Source organism: Magallana gigas, chromosome 4 (genome assembly GCF_963853765.1).
Source record: "Magallana gigas chromosome 4, xbMagGiga1.1, whole genome shotgun sequence".
In the NCBI taxonomy this organism is placed as follows: domain Eukaryota; kingdom Metazoa; phylum Mollusca; class Bivalvia; order Ostreida; family Ostreidae; genus Magallana; species Magallana gigas.
The window spans coordinates 6,449,741-6,467,991 of NC_088856.1; the positions used below are offsets into that span (position 1 = coordinate 6,449,741).

The following is an 18,251-nucleotide window of genomic DNA, read 5'->3' on the forward strand; positions in this document are numbered from 1 at the left end:
TAATTTTTTCTACCCTAGATTTTTGAATGAATTTTTTTACAAGAATTTCTACTGATATAATTATTATTTTAAGATTAAAAAAAAAGACATTTACCACACCGTTTGTTTAAGGGGTCATCTCAAAGTTTGTTAATTTTTAACATAGGTCCCTATGGGATTTTGCTTGAAATGTACCAACATTGCACATTTTTTAAACGTCTGCCCTAGGGATTTCTTTTTTTGTTCTACATATTAAAGTTATTGCTAAAAGGCATCAAATTGTCAAATAAAAAAAACCTTTTACCTCCTGGTTTGTTCCAGGGGTCTTATCAAAGTTATTTTTTGTACGCCCAATTTCAAAGTTTGTCAGATAATGGCTATTTTTTATTTGACAAAGACGGAAATTGTGATCTTTATTGTGTTATTAAAACATTACGACATATTTAAGTAATAAATAAATATATAACCTCACATATTAATTGGGTAATTAATATAAAATACATTGTTAATGTCTTGAAATAAATGAATTAAGCGATATTTAGGCGGGTTAAGAAAACGTGACAGAGGGTTAGGCTTGCTGAACCCCCTTCACGTTTCGACCCGAGCCCAAATATAGCTTATACTTCGAGACATTTATGTTTATTCCACAATATAATATCAATTTTACACATCAAACGAGATATTTTCAACAAATTTCGCTGAATATCTGCAGTTGAAACTATCACGCCATGGCGTCAACAAAGCAAAAAGATGACGTCACAATACAAATGAAACGCTGCGCGAAAGCGTGCGTACTCGTTCTGTACTCGGCCTCGTTAAATTAAGCATAAAAAAGGCCTCGTTGTTGCTTTATGATTAATATCAAATTATTGGTGAGAAAAGAGTTATTATAAAAAGACTTAATAGCCCTTTTGGCCCCTAATTTGAGGGGTCAGCCCCTTTTTCTTGATATCAAATAAAAGGTCTCGCTAATTTAAACATATTTTGTTCTATAAATGTACACGAATGGTTAACCGTTATCGAGATATCTAAACAACTGTATTTTAGGGGCCGACCCTTTAACTCTTTACCGGGGCCACTAACAACAAAACTTATGGTATCATATTGTTCAGAACATTATTTTGAACAACTTCTGTTCTACATTGCTTTTAAAAATATGTCTCCTTTTTCAGATATTAATGATCAAATTTTTTAATTCCGGCCCCTTGAAACCCCTAATTACGTAACATATGACTTAGGTATGATACTGTATAGATAAACAGCTGTACAATGAGCATTTTTGCTTCTATAAATAATAACAAAATATTTTTCAGTAAAGAGTTATTATAAAAAGACTTTAGAGCCCCCTTGGCCCCTAATATGAGGGGCCAGCCCCTTTTTTGATATCAAATTAAAGGTCTTGCAAATATAAACATATTTTGTTCAACAAGTGTTCACGAATTGTTAACCTTTCTCAAGATATCTGTATAAATGTGTTTTAGGGGCCGACCCTTAAACTCCTTACCGGGGCCACCAACAACAACATTTTAGTTTCCGTATTGTTGAGAACATTATTTTAAACAACTTTTGTTCTACAGTGTTATTCAAAATATTTCTCTTTTTTCTGATATTAATGATCAATTTTTCAACTTCTGGCCCCTTGAAACCCCTAATTACGTAACATATGACTAAGGTATTGTACTGAATAGATAAACAGCTGTACAGTGAACATTTTTGCTTCTATAATTAATAACAAAATATTGTTCAGTAAAGAGTTATTGTAAGAAGACTTTAGAGCCATCTTGGCCCCTAATTTGAGGGGCCAGCCCCTTTTTCTTGATATCAAATTAAAGTTCTTGCAAAATTAAACAACTTTTGCATTACATGTGTTAACAAAATATTTATACATCAAAAGATATTACAGAAAATGTGCGAAAATTTCATGAAAAAATTTGGTGCTAATTTTCAGGTTCAGGCGAGCTTCGAGGCCTTGAGCAATTTTCATAATTGGAAGCAGGGGGGTACATCTACAGACATTCATCTACAATCCCTGAAAATTTCAAGCTTCTATCTCGATTAGTTATGGAGGAGATGCGTGGACAAAATGACCCTTAAAAAATTATAAAATCGTCAATATCTGAAACCGGAAGTGACGTCAACAAATTTTTTTACTAAAAACATTTATCCCCTCCGATGTCCTATAAGTCTGGAAAATTTCGTGCAAATCGGGCGATTAGTTTTTGAGAAATAAAGCTTTAAAGAAGGCAGAAAAAGAATGTTAAGAATAATAATAATAGAAAGAAACAGTAGAAAAACTAGAGCAAAGCTCGTTGCAAAGCAACGAGTGGGTCTTCCGGTAATGTCGAAAGTAAAGCTAGAAGTTCCTGTTAAAAGCAGGGTTCTTAAACCAACATAAGAAACTAAGACGAAAAAAATCGAATTATTCTTGGTACGAATTAACAAAATCCTAATGATTCCAAGTACGAATTAACAAAGCTTATCGATTTCAAGAACGACTTAGCAAATACAAATCCGAATGTGTAAAAAGTAGGATTCAACAATTATCGAATAATTTTAGGTACGAGTTAATTTAAGTCTGAACATAAAACTATTTTCTTAACCAAGAATGTGGAATGAAAATGTCCGGAAAAATCAATTTTTAAACCCCTATATCTCTGTATTGCATCGTCCGATTTTAGAACGGATTTCAGTTTTAAATTATGAATAATAAGCTCTTATTTTCTTTTATGATGATTTATAACAAATCATCGCAAAAAATAAGTTATTATGAAAAGTCTTCGTAGCCCCTTTGGCCCCTTATTTGTAGGTTACTCCTTTTTTTTGATATCAAATGAAAGGTCTTGTAAATATAAACATATTTTGTTCTACATGTATTCACGAATTGTTGACCGTTCTAGAGATATCCGAACAATTGTGTTTTAGGGGCCGACCCTTAAACTCCTTACCAGGGCCACCAACATAAATGTTTTAGATACCAAATCGTTAAGAACATTATTTTAAGCATTTTTTGTTCTATAATGCTTATCAAAATATTTCTCCTTTTCTAGATATTAATGATCAAAGTTTTGGACATATGGCCCCTTGAAACCCCTAATTACGTATCATATGACATATGTATGGTACCGCATAGATAAACAGATGTACAATGAACATTTTTGGTTCTATAATTGATAACAAATTATTTTTCAGTTAAGAGTTATTATAAAAAGAATTTACAGCCCTCTTGGCCCCTTATTTGAGGGGCCAGCCCCTTTTTCTTGATATCAAACAAAAGGTCTTGTAAATATAAACGCATTTTGTTCAACAAGTGTTCAGAAATTGTTGACCGTTCTAAAGATATCTGAACAAATGTGTTTTAGGGGCCGACCCTTAAAATCCTTACTGGGACCACCAACAAAAATTTTTTAGGAAGCATATTGTTAAGAACATTATTTTAAGCATTTTTTGTTCTATAATGCTTATCAAAATATTTCTCCTTTTCTAGATATTTAAGATCAAAATTTCGGACTTTTGGCCCCTTAAAGCCCCTAATGACGTAACATATTACTTAGACATGGTACTGTTTAGATAAACAGATGTACAATGAACACTTTTGGTTCTATAATTGATAACAAATTATTTTTCAGTAAAGAGTTATTGCAAAAATACTTTAGAGCCCTTTTGGCCCCTAATTTGAGGGGCCAGCCCCTTTTTTCTAAACTCAAACGAAAGATCTAGGTAATCTAAACAACTTTTGCATTACATGTCTTAACAAAATATTTACACATTAAAAGGTAGAGCAGAAAATGTGCGAAAATTTCATTTAAAAAATTGGTGCCAATTTTCGAGCTCGGGCGAGCTTCGCCGTCTTGCGCATTTTTCAAAGTATAAAATAAATAGGATCATCTACAAACATTCATCTACTATCCCTGAAAGTTTCATATTTCTATCGCAATTAGTTTTTGAGAAGTTACGTGGACAAAATGATCCTTAAAAATTTACTAAATCCTCAAAATCTCAAACCGGAAGTGACGTCATCAGCCAAAAATTTTATAATATCAAGTATGTTTGATGCTCAATATGTCCTGTAAATTTCATGCAAATCGGTCGAGTAGTTCATGAGAAATAGCGTTCGAAAAAAGTCAGAAAAAAAATAAAAAATAAAATAATAATAAGGAAAAGAAACAATAGAATAACAAGAGGGTCTTCCGTCGGAAACGGAAGACCCTAACAAGACCCTAATAAGAAATTTGAAATTTTTTTTCAGAATGATAGTAAGGTTTTCCGCTGAGAGCGGAAAACCTTAATAATTTATTTTCATATGCTTATGTTTATTCATTTCAGTTATTTTTGTCCTATAAGTTAGATAGCCAATTTCATTCCCGAACCACTATCTATCGAGTTTAAATCGATATTTCAATTTTTGTTACTTATTAACCTGCATTCAAATTCATTTCTGTACTCCGCAAAGGACAACTTTTTGACACATACCTTCATACCAGCATAAACTTCGAAAAAAGCATTTTACTGATAAAAATGATTATTATAAATGAAAAAACCTTTGAATTTTACATAATTTAAAATACAAAAAACCCCAATGTAAATAAGTAATTGGTTTTTTTTACACTCATACCCCTAAATAAAACATTCCTTTTTTATGAGTGCAAAACAAATGATATGAAAATTCATGCCAAATTGGACCATGTATATTCAATTTCAATATCTTCCTCTCCTTGAAACATCAACAAGAGATGAATATGTAAATTGTATATTTGTAGTCAATTTCCCTATTCTCCTCTTGGATCAATTCCATTATAAGGGTATGTAGTCCCTATGCGAAAGCTTGTAAATTTGAAAGGAATATTTATAAATTAAGGTGCATTGTACTACTTTATCCTTATATTGGAGATGAGCCGATTTATCTTAGTGTGTGTCAGTATATTAAACTTTTTGAAACAGTGTATAATCACCTTGCTCCTGTTTGGCTTGGTTACGATAAAGCATGTTCATAAAAGTATTGATTTGCCTTCCTATTTGCAATCTTTAAATGCTACATGAGTACTTGTACATAAACTTGTTAAACCTTTTTTGCCACTCATAGCAACCATATTGCGCGGTTGCTAATAAATGTGATGTTTAATGGCATGCATGGAATATGGTGCGATTAGGTTAAAAAAAGAAATATACAAATTAACTCAGCAGTTTGCAGAAGTATATTTTGTAAATATCCAATTTTCTTGCACGAAAAGAATAGTATTTCAGTGCATGCACATTACCTAAATGTACTCCTAGAAAACGCCAAGAACTGTATCTAACAATCAAAATGGATGATATGAATTTCAGCAAGCTCCTTTTTATAATTGTTTTCTATCACGTACAATAAGCTCAGTGTATACATAATGTATCTACGGTGTCATTAAAGCATTTAATATTTGTTTTTGGACGTCGTCGTTCCTGTACTACACCAAGCGGTGCAGACAAATTATCATATATGTATATTCATTGTCTATTTGTATGAAATATATGTGTATAGTCCCTTTAAACAAAAGTCATTACACACGCTCTCAGTCAGGGATATGAAAAATACATGGAACAGCCATATTAACAACATGTTATTAAGTTCGCTTCCGCGACTAAAAATATAGGGCCAGAAACTGTAGAGAAAAAATCTTTTTTATTACGGAGTAGATAGAATTTGATGATAAGTTTTCAAAAGTACCTAATTATTAAATTGGTTATGTAAGATTGAAAGTTCCATTTAATCTTACAATAAAATGTACTTAAAACACGTGAAGACATTTATATTTTTGCTAATGGCGCATGAATTGAACGTCGCTTATCTCCAAAGCAAACATTGTTGATATTGCGCGATAAACTTTTATTTGTGGATGTTTGGGCATACTAGTGTAGTATGCAAGAATAGATCAATACATAAGACGCAAAGGTTCTGAAATGAGTATTTTTGTGATATATGTTTGTATAAATTATGTTTTATTTCGTTTGGTGTTTCATTGTATTCCAAATAGGAGCGATTTCTGTCATTTATTTTAGGTTTCATTCATTTTTAAAGCACCTTTCTATAATTCTTTGCGTTCAATGTAACGTATTAGAAGGGAAGGAACATACATGAATCGTGAGCCTACCCCTATATTACACGTGTATAAGGATATAATATATTACAAATAGAAAGTATGACTTTAACCAACACCAAGTTAAAAATCATTGAAAAAATTTCGCTAAGCGATATTGATATCTATCAGGTCTATTGCAGCGTTGACTTTATTTATTATGGCCGTCATGTTAAGTTAGTGTCTGAAACAAAAATATAGATTTACAACAACAGCCAACGATTCAACTCCAAATATAATGTTAACGTGAAAGAATATATATGTATTGACGCATCCATATATTTTACCTTTCATGTAACCAGTTGAATTTGCACCGGTGAATTGTTTGAAACAGGCCAAAGCAACCCTCCCATCCCCTTGAGGTGTCGATATCAATGTGCATTAAAGTATATTGTAATTGAAATATTTTCACCGGTTTAGAATTTTCTTTCACAGTATTCAACAAAAAATACGGTTTAGAAAACATTGGAAAGTTAAAAAAATTATTGTTCTCAACGGGAATCAAACTCATGACATACAGGTTTGTAGTGAACCCATTAACCCACTGCGCTACGGTGTAACATATCGATGATTGGAAATAAACTATTTAAAAAATTATACTTGATTTTATTGTTTATTTTCATATATAATACCACACAACGTGAAGGTCTCACATACCACATTACTTGTAAGTAATGTATTTTCCAATTATCAAATTAAATCTATTCATTAAACAATTTTTTCAAAAGAGCGGTCCCCATACAATTCGCCTCAGTTTAAATCAGTCAGTACCGGAATTGCATGCTTCCAGAGTTACTTTTTTGCGTACTGCGTCATCAAAAAGTGGTGTATAGAGCCACCTTAAAAATTATAACTATAGTTTTTAGCAGGTTTGATAAATCTTAAAACCTCAACCTTTCAAAATCACGACAAAGCATGTTTTTAAGAAAATGGGATATTGGGTTTTAAAAATTAATTACAAAAAACTTTAGAGACCTGAGATATCGCATTACAGGATATTTCAAACAGATACGAGATTTATATTTTGGCAAAGAACATTTAAATGAACCACAGGTAAACCTTTATGCATAAAACTTCCGGGTGTTCATGCAGTAGACTGTAACAGAACATTGCGGCGTTCAGTAAAACTAGACGCATCCGGATTTTTATATAGAAAAAACAGGAAATCCTTGATAAAATGGCCAGTGGAAATAAGTACGAAGTTGACCGTAAGTGTTTTATTATGAAAGCTTGATCATTTGCCAACTAACAGTTATTCTGTGAGATTTTTCATCCGATTTTGGATTTTTTTTTTTTTTTTTGATTTTTTTTTTTTGCGTTGTTCAAATTTTCTAGAAAAATGATAAAATGAAACTCTGAATCTGTGCAGTTTTCATGTGATATATAGGATCTCCATTGTTAATATCTTAATTCGTGTAATTCATAATGGATTATACTATAGTGACTGTAATCGGCAATGTGTTACTTAGTTATTGGCTAATAATCAATATATTTATCAATCAAACAGATAACCCGTTAACCTAAGTAAGACTTCTACATGCATCTTTACATGCAGGTTTTCTGCCCGGGGGAAAAATCGATGACAAAAATCCTATCATAGTTAATGCAATGCATCAGTAAAGACGAGTTTTAGGTCAGGGATATGAAAAATACATGGAACAGCCATATTAACAACATGTTATTAAGTTCGCTTCCGCGACTAAAAATATAGGGCCAGAAACTGTAGAGAAAAAATCTTTTTTATTACGGAGTAGATAGAATTTGATGATAAGTTTTCAAAAGTACCTAATTATTAAATTGGTTATGTAAGATTGAAAGTTCCATTTAATCTTACAATAAAATGTACTTAAAACACGTGAAGACATTTATATTTTTGCTAATGGCGCATGAATTGAACGTCGCTTATCTCCAAAGCAAACATTGTTGATATTGCGCGATAAACTTTTATTTGTGGATGTTTGGGCATACTAGTGTAGTATGCAAGAATAGATCAATACATAAGACGCAAAGGTTCTGAAATGAGTATTTTTGTGATATATGTTTGTATAAATTATGTTTTATTTCGTTTGGTGTTTCATTGTATTCCAAATAGGAGCGATTTCTGTCATTTATTTTAGGTTTCATTCATTTTTAAAGCACCTTTCTATAATTCTTTGCGTTCAATGTAACGTATTAGAAGGAATGGAACATACATGAATAGTGAGCCTACCCCTATATTACACGTGTATAAGGATATAATATATTACAAAAAGAAAGTATGATTTTAACCAACATCAAGTTAAAAATCATTGAAAAAATTTCGCTAAGCGATATTGATATCTATCAGGTCTATTGCAGCGTTGACTTTATTTATTATGGCCGTCATGTTAAGTTAGTGTCTGAAACAAAAATATAGATTTACAACAACAGCCAACGATTCAACTCCAAATATAATGTTAACGTGAAAGAATATATATGTATTGACGCATCCATATATTTTACCTTTCATGTAACCAGTTGAATTTGCACCGGTGAATTGTTTGAAACAGGCCAAAGCAACCCTCCCATCCCCTTGAGGTGTCGATATTAATGTGCATTAAAGTATATTGTAATTGAAATATTTTCACCGGTTTAGAATTTTCTTTCCCAGTATTCAACAAAAAATACGGTTTAGAAAACATTGGAAAGTTAAAAAAATTATTGTTCTCAACGGGAATCGAACTCATGACACACAGGATTGTAGTGAACCCATTAACCCACTGCGCTACGGTGTAACATATCGATGATTGGAAATAAACTATTTTAAAAATTATACTTGATTTCATTGTTTATTTTCATATATAATACCACACAACGTGAAGGTCTCACATACCACATTACTTGTTAGTAATGTATTTTCCAATTATCAAATTAAATCTATTCATTAAACAATTTTTTCAAAAGAGCGGTCCCCATACAATTCGCCTCAGTTTAAATCAGTCAGTACCGGAATTGCATGCTTCCAGAGTTACTTTTTTGCGTACTGCGTCATCAAAAAGCGGTGTATAGATCCACCTTAAAAATTATAACTATAGTTTTTAGCAGGTTTGATAAATCTTTAAACCTCAACCTTTCAAAATCACGACATAGCATGTTTTTAAAAAATGGGATATTGTGTTTTAAATAGTATATTACAAAAAATATAGATAAAGAGATATCGCATTACAGGATATTTCAAACAGATAAGAGATTTATATTTTGGCAAAGAACAGGTAAAATGAACCACAGCACCCCTGCGAATGTGTTCGGAATGTTTTCTTTATCGTTGCTAAGTAAGTAATAAATCCAGAGGTGCTCGAATGAAAGTTCACGAGACTTCACCGATATGTGTTCACTTCCTGTGAAATTTCGAGCGGAAGTATAAGTGTTCGGATAATATTCTCAAAATACGTAAGTACTGGTCGTTTTTCATATCATATCCTACTGTGATTTATGTTAAAACGGGAAAAGCTTTCAAGATGTATGTCTTATTTCAAACACGTGTAGAGTGGTTGAAAATATAACCATTGGGTTGCTTAATAAAATCATAGCCATGTTTGATGCTCGTGGTGTGCAATACCATGTTTTAAAAAAAAATAATGGGTGTCTGTTTTGCATTAAAACTTAGTATATCGAGCCATTTTCAAGGAACATTCTGCATAAAATGGTATAGTCTGTTTCACTATTGATGTTATTACTAGGTCAGGCGCGGATCGAAAATTAATCCTCAGGAGGGATCTCTTTTAAGCATGTTAGTTGTTGCAACAGCAGACAAAAACTAACTTTTGTATAGTCGCATTTCTTTCTAGAACACATTTTATTCACCAATTAATGAAGATAAAGTTTAAAATCAATAAACCTCTAGATTTTATATTTGATTACTATATTAAGAACCTAGATACATGTACTGTGAAATAGACTTTATACACGAGGTACGATTTTTACTGCGAAACTTAAAGGGTCAAATAAAACCACGTGGTCTAAAATTTGAATGACAATAACATTCGCAGGGGTGCACAGGTAAACCTTTATGCATAAAACTTCCGGGTGTTCATGCAGTAGACTGTAACAAAACATTGCGGCGTTCAGTAAAACTAGACGCATCCGGATTTTTTTTATAGAAAAAACAGGAAATTCTTGATAAAATGGCCAGTGGAAATAAGTACGAAGTTGACCGTAAGTGTTTTATTATGAAAGCTTGATCATTTGCCAACTAACAGTTATTCTGTGAGATTTTTCATCCGATTTTGGATTTTTTTTTTTTTTTTTTTGTTTGCGTTGTTCAAATTTTCTAGAAAAATGATAAAATGAAACTCTGAATCTGTGCAGTTTTCATGTGATATATTTGATCTCCATTGTTAATATCTTAATTCGTGTAATTCATAATGGATTATACTATAGTGACTGTAATCGGCAATGTGTTACTTAGTTATTGGCTAATAATCAATATATTTATCAATCAAACAGATAACCCAACCTAAGTAAGACTTCTACATGCATTTTTTCATGCAGGTTTTCTGCCCGGGGGAAAAATCGATGACAAAAATCCTATCATAGTTAATGCAATGCATCAGTAAAGACGAGTTTTAGGTTTTCAATCGAAATGGTCCGCTGCACAATGTTTTTAAAAGTTTACCTAAATTCTACACAATTATGAAATATTTGAACTTGAGCCAAGTTTTATCAATCTGTAAAGCAATAATGTTTTGATGCAATAGAAGCTATGTAATTGAGTCGAAATTGACAAAACGCGAAAGAACAATGTCGACGGTTTTTTGTAACTCATTAATCCAGAGAAGAAGTCGTTTTTAAGTGTGTCAACCAATCCATTTAGCATATTTGAAAGACGTTTGAATTTTATATATATATATATATATATATATATATATATATATATATATATATATATATATATATATATATATATATATATATATATATATATATATATATATAAAAGCAATCTTGTTCTTGTCAATCTACAAAACAGTTATTATCTTTACTTATTGAATTAAATCTGGGTATGTCATTAATTGATTTATAACATTGCCTGTGCGCACGCAAGAACATTTACACCTGTTAACTATATGCATTAAATACCCGCAGCCCTTGGTCATTAAAGAATACCAGGAATATATAGATTGAATTTGGATTCGCTGAAAAATGTGACAAAAATAAACATTCACTTCCTGATGTTTTTTTTTTCAACTGAACTTGTAATATGATAAATCAGGAAAAAAAAACTGAGATCGGAAATAATGATTAAAATTACTAACATGGCGATAAAAATTTCATTCTTAAGTATATGTACGTAGTGATCAGTGCTTTATGATAATGGTCGCAAACTGGAAATTTAAAAAAGTGTTTAATATTGAAACTGTCTTAACACAGGTGTTTATACGAGCACGTTCATCAAACATTGTGAACATATTTTGTGAATAAAATCACAATATCATAAACACCTGTGATTCTATTTCTCAGTGATAAACATACTGAGAAAAGCTGCAAAACTAGCCAGTTTTAAAGCAACTGAATTTGACGTATGACTGTCAGAATTTTAAGGTACTTTATCAATTAAATTCATGTTTTATTTCCTTGTAGAAACGAATATGCTTTAAACATTCGGAATTTTCACTGTCTATGAATTTATAAACCATATAGTATTGAGGTAATAAACTACACTAAGATTGGATAGATTAAACATTGCCATTCAGTCAACTGGATTTTATTAACTGAGAGATCTGAAAAGATGACAAAATAGGAGAATCATGCAATCCAGTTTTTGTAGTTTTCAGATAACTTTTTCAACTTGACCAGATGGCATTAGTTCATCCTGTCAAGAATTTTGCAATATTGATAACCTTTACCAAAAATACTGCGTGCATATGAATATGCTGACTAAATTTTTGATATGTTGTTATTTCAGCTAGTAATGCAGGGTACGACCAGACCCCGAAGCAGACAGGTCCGAACCCAAATCGTAAGTTTAGCACTCCTATTAATCGAGTCAAATCAAAGTCTTCACTAATCGTAAGCGTATCATCTCTAGTAATATCAGTACTAGTCATTGAAGTCTTCATCGATCGTAGTTGTATCAGTCTTACCGACATCAATCATTGAGAGTCCTCACTAAACGCATATCAGTACTAATAATATCAGTCATTAAAAGTCTTCATCGATCGTAATTTTATTTGTCTTAGTGATATCGGTCTTTGGAAGTCCACTAAATTCGTAACTTTATCGTTTTTAATAATATCAGTCATTGGAAGTCTTCGTCGGCTTTTAATTTTATCACTTCTTAAAATATTAGTCAAGTACAACTCTTCACTAATCGTAAGTGTATCAGTTGTTATAACATCAGTCATTGAAAGTTTGCACCGATCGTAAACTTATCAGTCATAATGATATTGGTAATTAAAAGTCTTCCCAAATTTCAAAGTTCCCCAGTCCTTATAAATATTAGTCAATAGAAATATTTTACCGTTCGTAAATTGGTCAATTTAATGATATCGGACATTGAAAGTCTTCACAAAGCGTAAGTCTACCCGTCTTAATGATATCAGTTAATTGAAAATCTTCTCCAATCGTAATTTTACCAAATTACATAATGCTCTTAATCCTTTTGAAGTTCTTCCTTTCTTTGATATTGTGTAGTTTTAATATATAATTTTAACCTTTTTTTAAACAATGTATTATTTATTATTTCCCTTAAATGTAGTTGCTCGAATTAAAACAACGAAGGATAAAGTGATATTTTTTTTAATTTGCCATTTTAACATTAAGTATGAAAAGTAACATGTTTAGTGGACACAAAAAAGCCAAAAAAAAAATCGACAAAAATAAAAATAACATTTTCCATTTCATATGACTTACTATTTTTGTGTATATGGTTTGATTTCCGTTGAAATTATATTACATGTTGTTTAAAAATTTATAAAATGTTTATTCATAAATCATAAAATCCAGTACCTTTAACATTAGTATACAAATATTCCATGCTTCGTTTTTAAAATCATAGTTGAGATGCATCATAATGAGACTTTATCTTCTAGAATACAACGCAGGATACAACCAACCTCCTCCCTATGTCCAGCAGCCCGGTGGTTATGCCCAGCATCCTACCGGTTATGCCCAGCATCCTACCGGTTATGCCCAACAGCCTACCGGTTATGCCCAACAGCCTACCGGTTATGCCCAACAGCCTGCCGGTTATGGCCATCACACCAACAATACAGTTGTGGTAATTAAAGACGAAATCTTAATTATGCAGAACAGTTTCCCACAGTCACATCGAGAAAAACCTATTAGATAAATAAACAACTGCAAAACGACAAAATGGTTGTTTACATGGGTATATTTGGTTTTTAACGAAAGGTTTAACTGTGATTATTGCCCTCATATAAAAATGAGGGGGTTGAATTTTCATAACATTTTATGGAAGGAAAGGGCCAAAGAAATAATGTTCAAGAAATAAGGGCTGCCATGCACTTACAATCATTTACACGTGATTCGTGGTCCATGTCAATATCAGTTTAGGAAACACATGCTTTATCTATATTTCAAGTATATATACCACTTTTCCACATAATTTACAACCTGTATAAGTGATTTCAAAATTTGCTGAATTATGTAATAAAGTACGTATAAAAGTACATAGTTCAACTGTATACCTGTATTTCAAACGACCGTGTTTTGCGCAACCAGCACGCTAGATTTTGTTCGCCATCGAAAGCAAGAGTTTTTTGTGTTGCCTAGATGGCCGAGTTGTTAGGGCGGTGGCCGCTCATTGCTAGGAGATCGGGCTCTAAAGGTCGTGAGGTGGATCTCGAATATTTGGTTTACCCCGTGCTTTATGTGTATAATTTAAAAATATATGTGAATCCCACAGCATACTATTATTTAAGAAAATAAAAGTTGCAAATTATCACACTTCGAGAAAAGCAACAAATTACCAAGTGAATATATTAAAAGATTATAGTCTTGTTTCGAAACCTTTTTCAGTTTTATTTCAACCCTTTTTATCATTTGTATCTAGGTGACAAATAATGCACCGGGACCGGTGTTCATTGCTGCACCCCCCAGAGGAAGTGACTGGCTCGTTCCCGCCATTTTGAGCACATTTTTCTGCTGTCCAATAGTTGGGATCTGTGCCATAGTTGCTGCCGTCAACGTGAGTGTTACATAAAAAGATATTAAGGGGGGTCGATGGTCGTGGCTATTTGCAGACTGTCTTGATCTCCTTAAGAAGAAGAGTTCTATATAAAGATATAGAAAAATACTCAAATTTAAAAGCTAAATTTTATGGATTTTTCTTGACTAAATTACAGTTGATAGCTAAACAAATTATATGTTTAAATTTTCGATTGATCTGATGATTAATTTTGTTGACCATACAACCTCTTTAGATCGGCAAAAAATTGTCATATGATGCTAATGATGGTCAATGAAACATTGGATTTTTTGGTGATTCTAACGAGATGTAAAAATAGCAACCATCCATTAGTTAGAAATTTAATATTGTCAGCAATTATCGACTGTGTTGCAGGTTCATTATAGTTTATAATTAATTAATATCATAATTATATTCTTCAGGCGAGGAGTAATTATGATTGTGGGGATGTCAGCGGAGGCAGATCCAGCGCCGCCTGGGCGAAGGGATTGACCTTGACCTCCATCGGGATAGGAGTGGCCATTATCATTCTCTTGATCATTCTGTATGCCACAGTATGGAAGACCGAAGAAGACCTATGGCATAAAACATATAACGACGGTTACTGATCAACAAAAGAACCGAAATTGGAAAACAAAAAGATGGATTATATATATATATATATATATATATATATATATATATATATATATATATATATATATATATATATATATATATATATATATATATATATATATATATGTGTGTACCTTCACATATAAACCCATTTTTGCTCAACGTTTTTACAGTTTTGGACAAAATGCTGATCAAATGTATTATCCTGAATGAAAATGTCGCTTTTGTTGATAAGGAAGAAAACTTATGTCTGAACAATAAAAAATTGTGTGCTCTTTTAAAGTGATGATACAAAAATTTATGACAATTCACATCACGTTACTATGATAAATTTATTTTAAAACATTTTTGTAACAAAAAGGAACATTTTTTCAATAGGACTAAAATGCAGAATATATATACATGCTTGTACACATGATATCCGCAACTTCTGCATCTATACATGATAGTCTAGTACCCTATAGACACAGCTCATTTATTGTGTGTATATTTTTGTTATTAATTACTTTCATTCTACTCTTTATTATATATGATATCTTCTATGACATATGGGTTCATTTTTTTAAATAAATTCACTTATACAATCATAATTTATTTATTTCATCTTATCTTATATATATATATATATATATATATATATATATATATATATATATATATATATATATATATATATATATATATATATATAATGAGTTTGGTTTGGGTTTTTTTGGTAAAAAATCAGTAATATCAGCCACCAAATTGTTGTACATCAGATAAGACCATGTGTTTCCAGATAAATTGAATTAAAGGAGGGAACGTCAAGTGCCAAGAAAGTTTTTTTTATCATTTATTTATTGACAGGGTGCGTCTTTTTACCCCAATGAACCCCAATGATACCCCAATGAACCCCAATGATACCCCAATGATACCCCAATGAACTTTGAAATACCCCAATGAACTTTGAAATACCCAAATGATACTAAGTATGTTCATAATTGATACACTTAATGAATTTTATGTAACAACATGTTACACAAATGAAATTTCAACTACGTGCCGTTTTTTCACCGATTGGGCCATATCTTAATTGTAATCATAATGGGAAATGATTAGAATTTTTTAAGCAAAGACTGTTTGTGACCTGTAATTATGTCCTGATGTGAGCTTTCGTCATTTGTGCTAGTTCAACATAACTTTAAGAAAAATAGTCATATCTATTCTTTTCCATTAGAAGAAGACTTCAGTTTTCATATTTCCATTTGTGAGCTTGCTCGCAGTACCTCAGGTTTCGTAAAAAAAAAAACCCAAACATGATCAAAGTACATTGTATAGATGTATTAAATTATACAAAACATATCCCCAATTTTAATAACACAAGGCACCTTTAACGTGTCGGGTCTGATGTATAGATACTAAGCCAGTAACTTGAATATATAGAGCACTGAAAATGGCTAACAACGCGAATTTTCACAATTTCAATTTTTCGTGTACCTTGCCATTTTTAGTGCTTTTTATACGAGCGGACCCATAAACGAGGGTTTTTCAGTAATTATTGAGACATTTTCTCTTATTCGTTTAGGAACAAAGATTAACCCTTGAAATTTCATTGTATTTGGGTATCATTGGGGTAACATTGGGGTATCATTGGGGTTCCTTTTTACTATATGGCCATATTGACCCCACCCTAGAGCCAGAACCCCTGACCCAGGGGCCATGAATTTCACAATTTAGGTAGAGGGCTTCATGGACATCATAATCATGCATTTAGTATTTAACAAATATATATGAGAGTAGAGAAGAAGATTTTCTAAGATTTAATACATTTTTACTACATGGCCATATTGGCCCCACCCTAGAGCCAGAACCCCTGACCCAGGGGCCATGAATTTCACAATTTAGGTAGATGGCTTCATGGACATCATAATCATGCATTTAGTTTTTAACAAATATATATGATAGTAGAGAAGAAGATTTTCTAAGATTTAATACATTTTTACTATTTGGCCATATTGGCCCCACCCTAGAGCCAGAACCCCTGACCCAGGGGTCATGAATTTCACAATTAAGGTAGAGGGCTTCATGGACATCATAACCATGCATTTAGTTTTTAACAAATATATATGGGAGTAGAGAAGAAGATTTTCTAAGATTTAATACATTTCTAATATATGGCCATATTGGCCCCACCCTAGAGCCAGAACCCCTGACCCAGGGGCCATAAATTTCACAATTTTGGTAGAGGGCCTCATGGACATCATAACCATGCATTCAGTTTTTTCCTCACTTGTGTGGAAGTAGAGAAGAAGATTTTTAAAAATTTGGCTTTTTTTGCATATTTGGCCCCGCCCGTGGCAACCCAGGGGTGGTAGAGCCATAAATTTCACAATTTAGATTCTTCTTACCATAGAGATGCTTCACACCAAAAATGGTAACGATTGGCGTGGTAGTTTTCAAGAAGAAGTTAAAAATGTAAAATTGTTAACGCACGACGCACGACGCACAACGCACGACGACGGACGAAGACCAATTGCAATAGGTCACCTGAGTGACTCAAGTGACCTAAAAATTACTTTAAAGAGTATTTAGAGTTGTATAGATTCCACAGATAATGTTTGAGTGTAGTACACATGTATATACAAATAACATAGGTTCGTAAAGCAAGTAAAAAAATGGTGTACAAATAAGGCTTAATTAGCAATATATAGAGATTTAAATAAATGTACATGTAGTATCTTGCCTAACCCTGTAGACAACATTATCAATCACACAGTCTCCGGGTGTAGAGATACATAGGCAGACCCTATGTATCCATGGTATATAACAGTCTATTATATTACAATTGCACACTGAAGCATAAAAACAAGTGGATTTTTTAACATGATTATATATATTACATTCAGTTTGTGCCAAGAAAGTTATCAATAAAGCATTATTTATATCATATTTGCCTTTAACATCGTTGTCAGCAGTGTTACTTTGAAGGTACTGTACGCTTGAAAGAAAAGATAGTGTCTCCAATGTCAACAAAAAACAAAAAAAGCACAAATAATCGTGTCGAGTTTTTGCTCACTTGATAAGTTATTTTGGCAATAACATTGGATACAGTCAAAACCAGATAAAACAGAGTGTTCGCCAATGAAACACATAATGGTTTCAGCACAACAGAAGTCAGTGGCGTAACTCCAATGAAAGGAAGGAATGTAGTCAGAATTATCGGCAAATATGCTAAGTTGCATTGTTTGTCCTTGTGTACTAAAAGTTTGGCGATATTCCGTTTTGGGTTTCACAGGAATCGAGCTTACAAAAAGAGAACAGATGAAGAAAAAAAGTTCAAAGTTCAAAAGAAGCATGACGCGTTATTAAACTTTTAAAAATATTTTAAGATATTGCGCTAG

At 32.1% G+C, this 18,251-nt stretch overlaps 1 protein-coding gene across 2 annotated transcripts; it reads left to right on the forward strand.

Moving 5' to 3' along the window:
* Positions 1-7,143: 7,143 nt before the first annotated feature.
* On the forward strand, positions 7,144-15,461 carry LOC105317626 (proline rich transmembrane protein 1B). 2 transcript variants are annotated; one of them, XM_011414325.4, is made up of 5 exons: positions 7,144-7,294; positions 12,010-12,063; positions 13,136-13,323; positions 14,119-14,253; positions 14,676-15,461. In XM_011414325.4, exons 1-5 carry the CDS (start codon positions 7,264-7,266, stop codon positions 14,859-14,861), a joined length of 594 nt encoding a protein of 197 aa, XP_011412627.4. In that variant the 5' UTR covers positions 7,144-7,263; the 3' UTR covers positions 14,862-15,461. The 2 variants fall into 2 exon arrangements, with proteins under 2 accessions (XP_011412627.4, XP_065937138.1); XM_066081066.1 differs by lacking the exon at positions 7,144-7,294 and adding an exon at positions 10,100-10,259.
* The last annotated feature ends 2,790 nt before the right edge of the window (positions 15,462-18,251 follow it).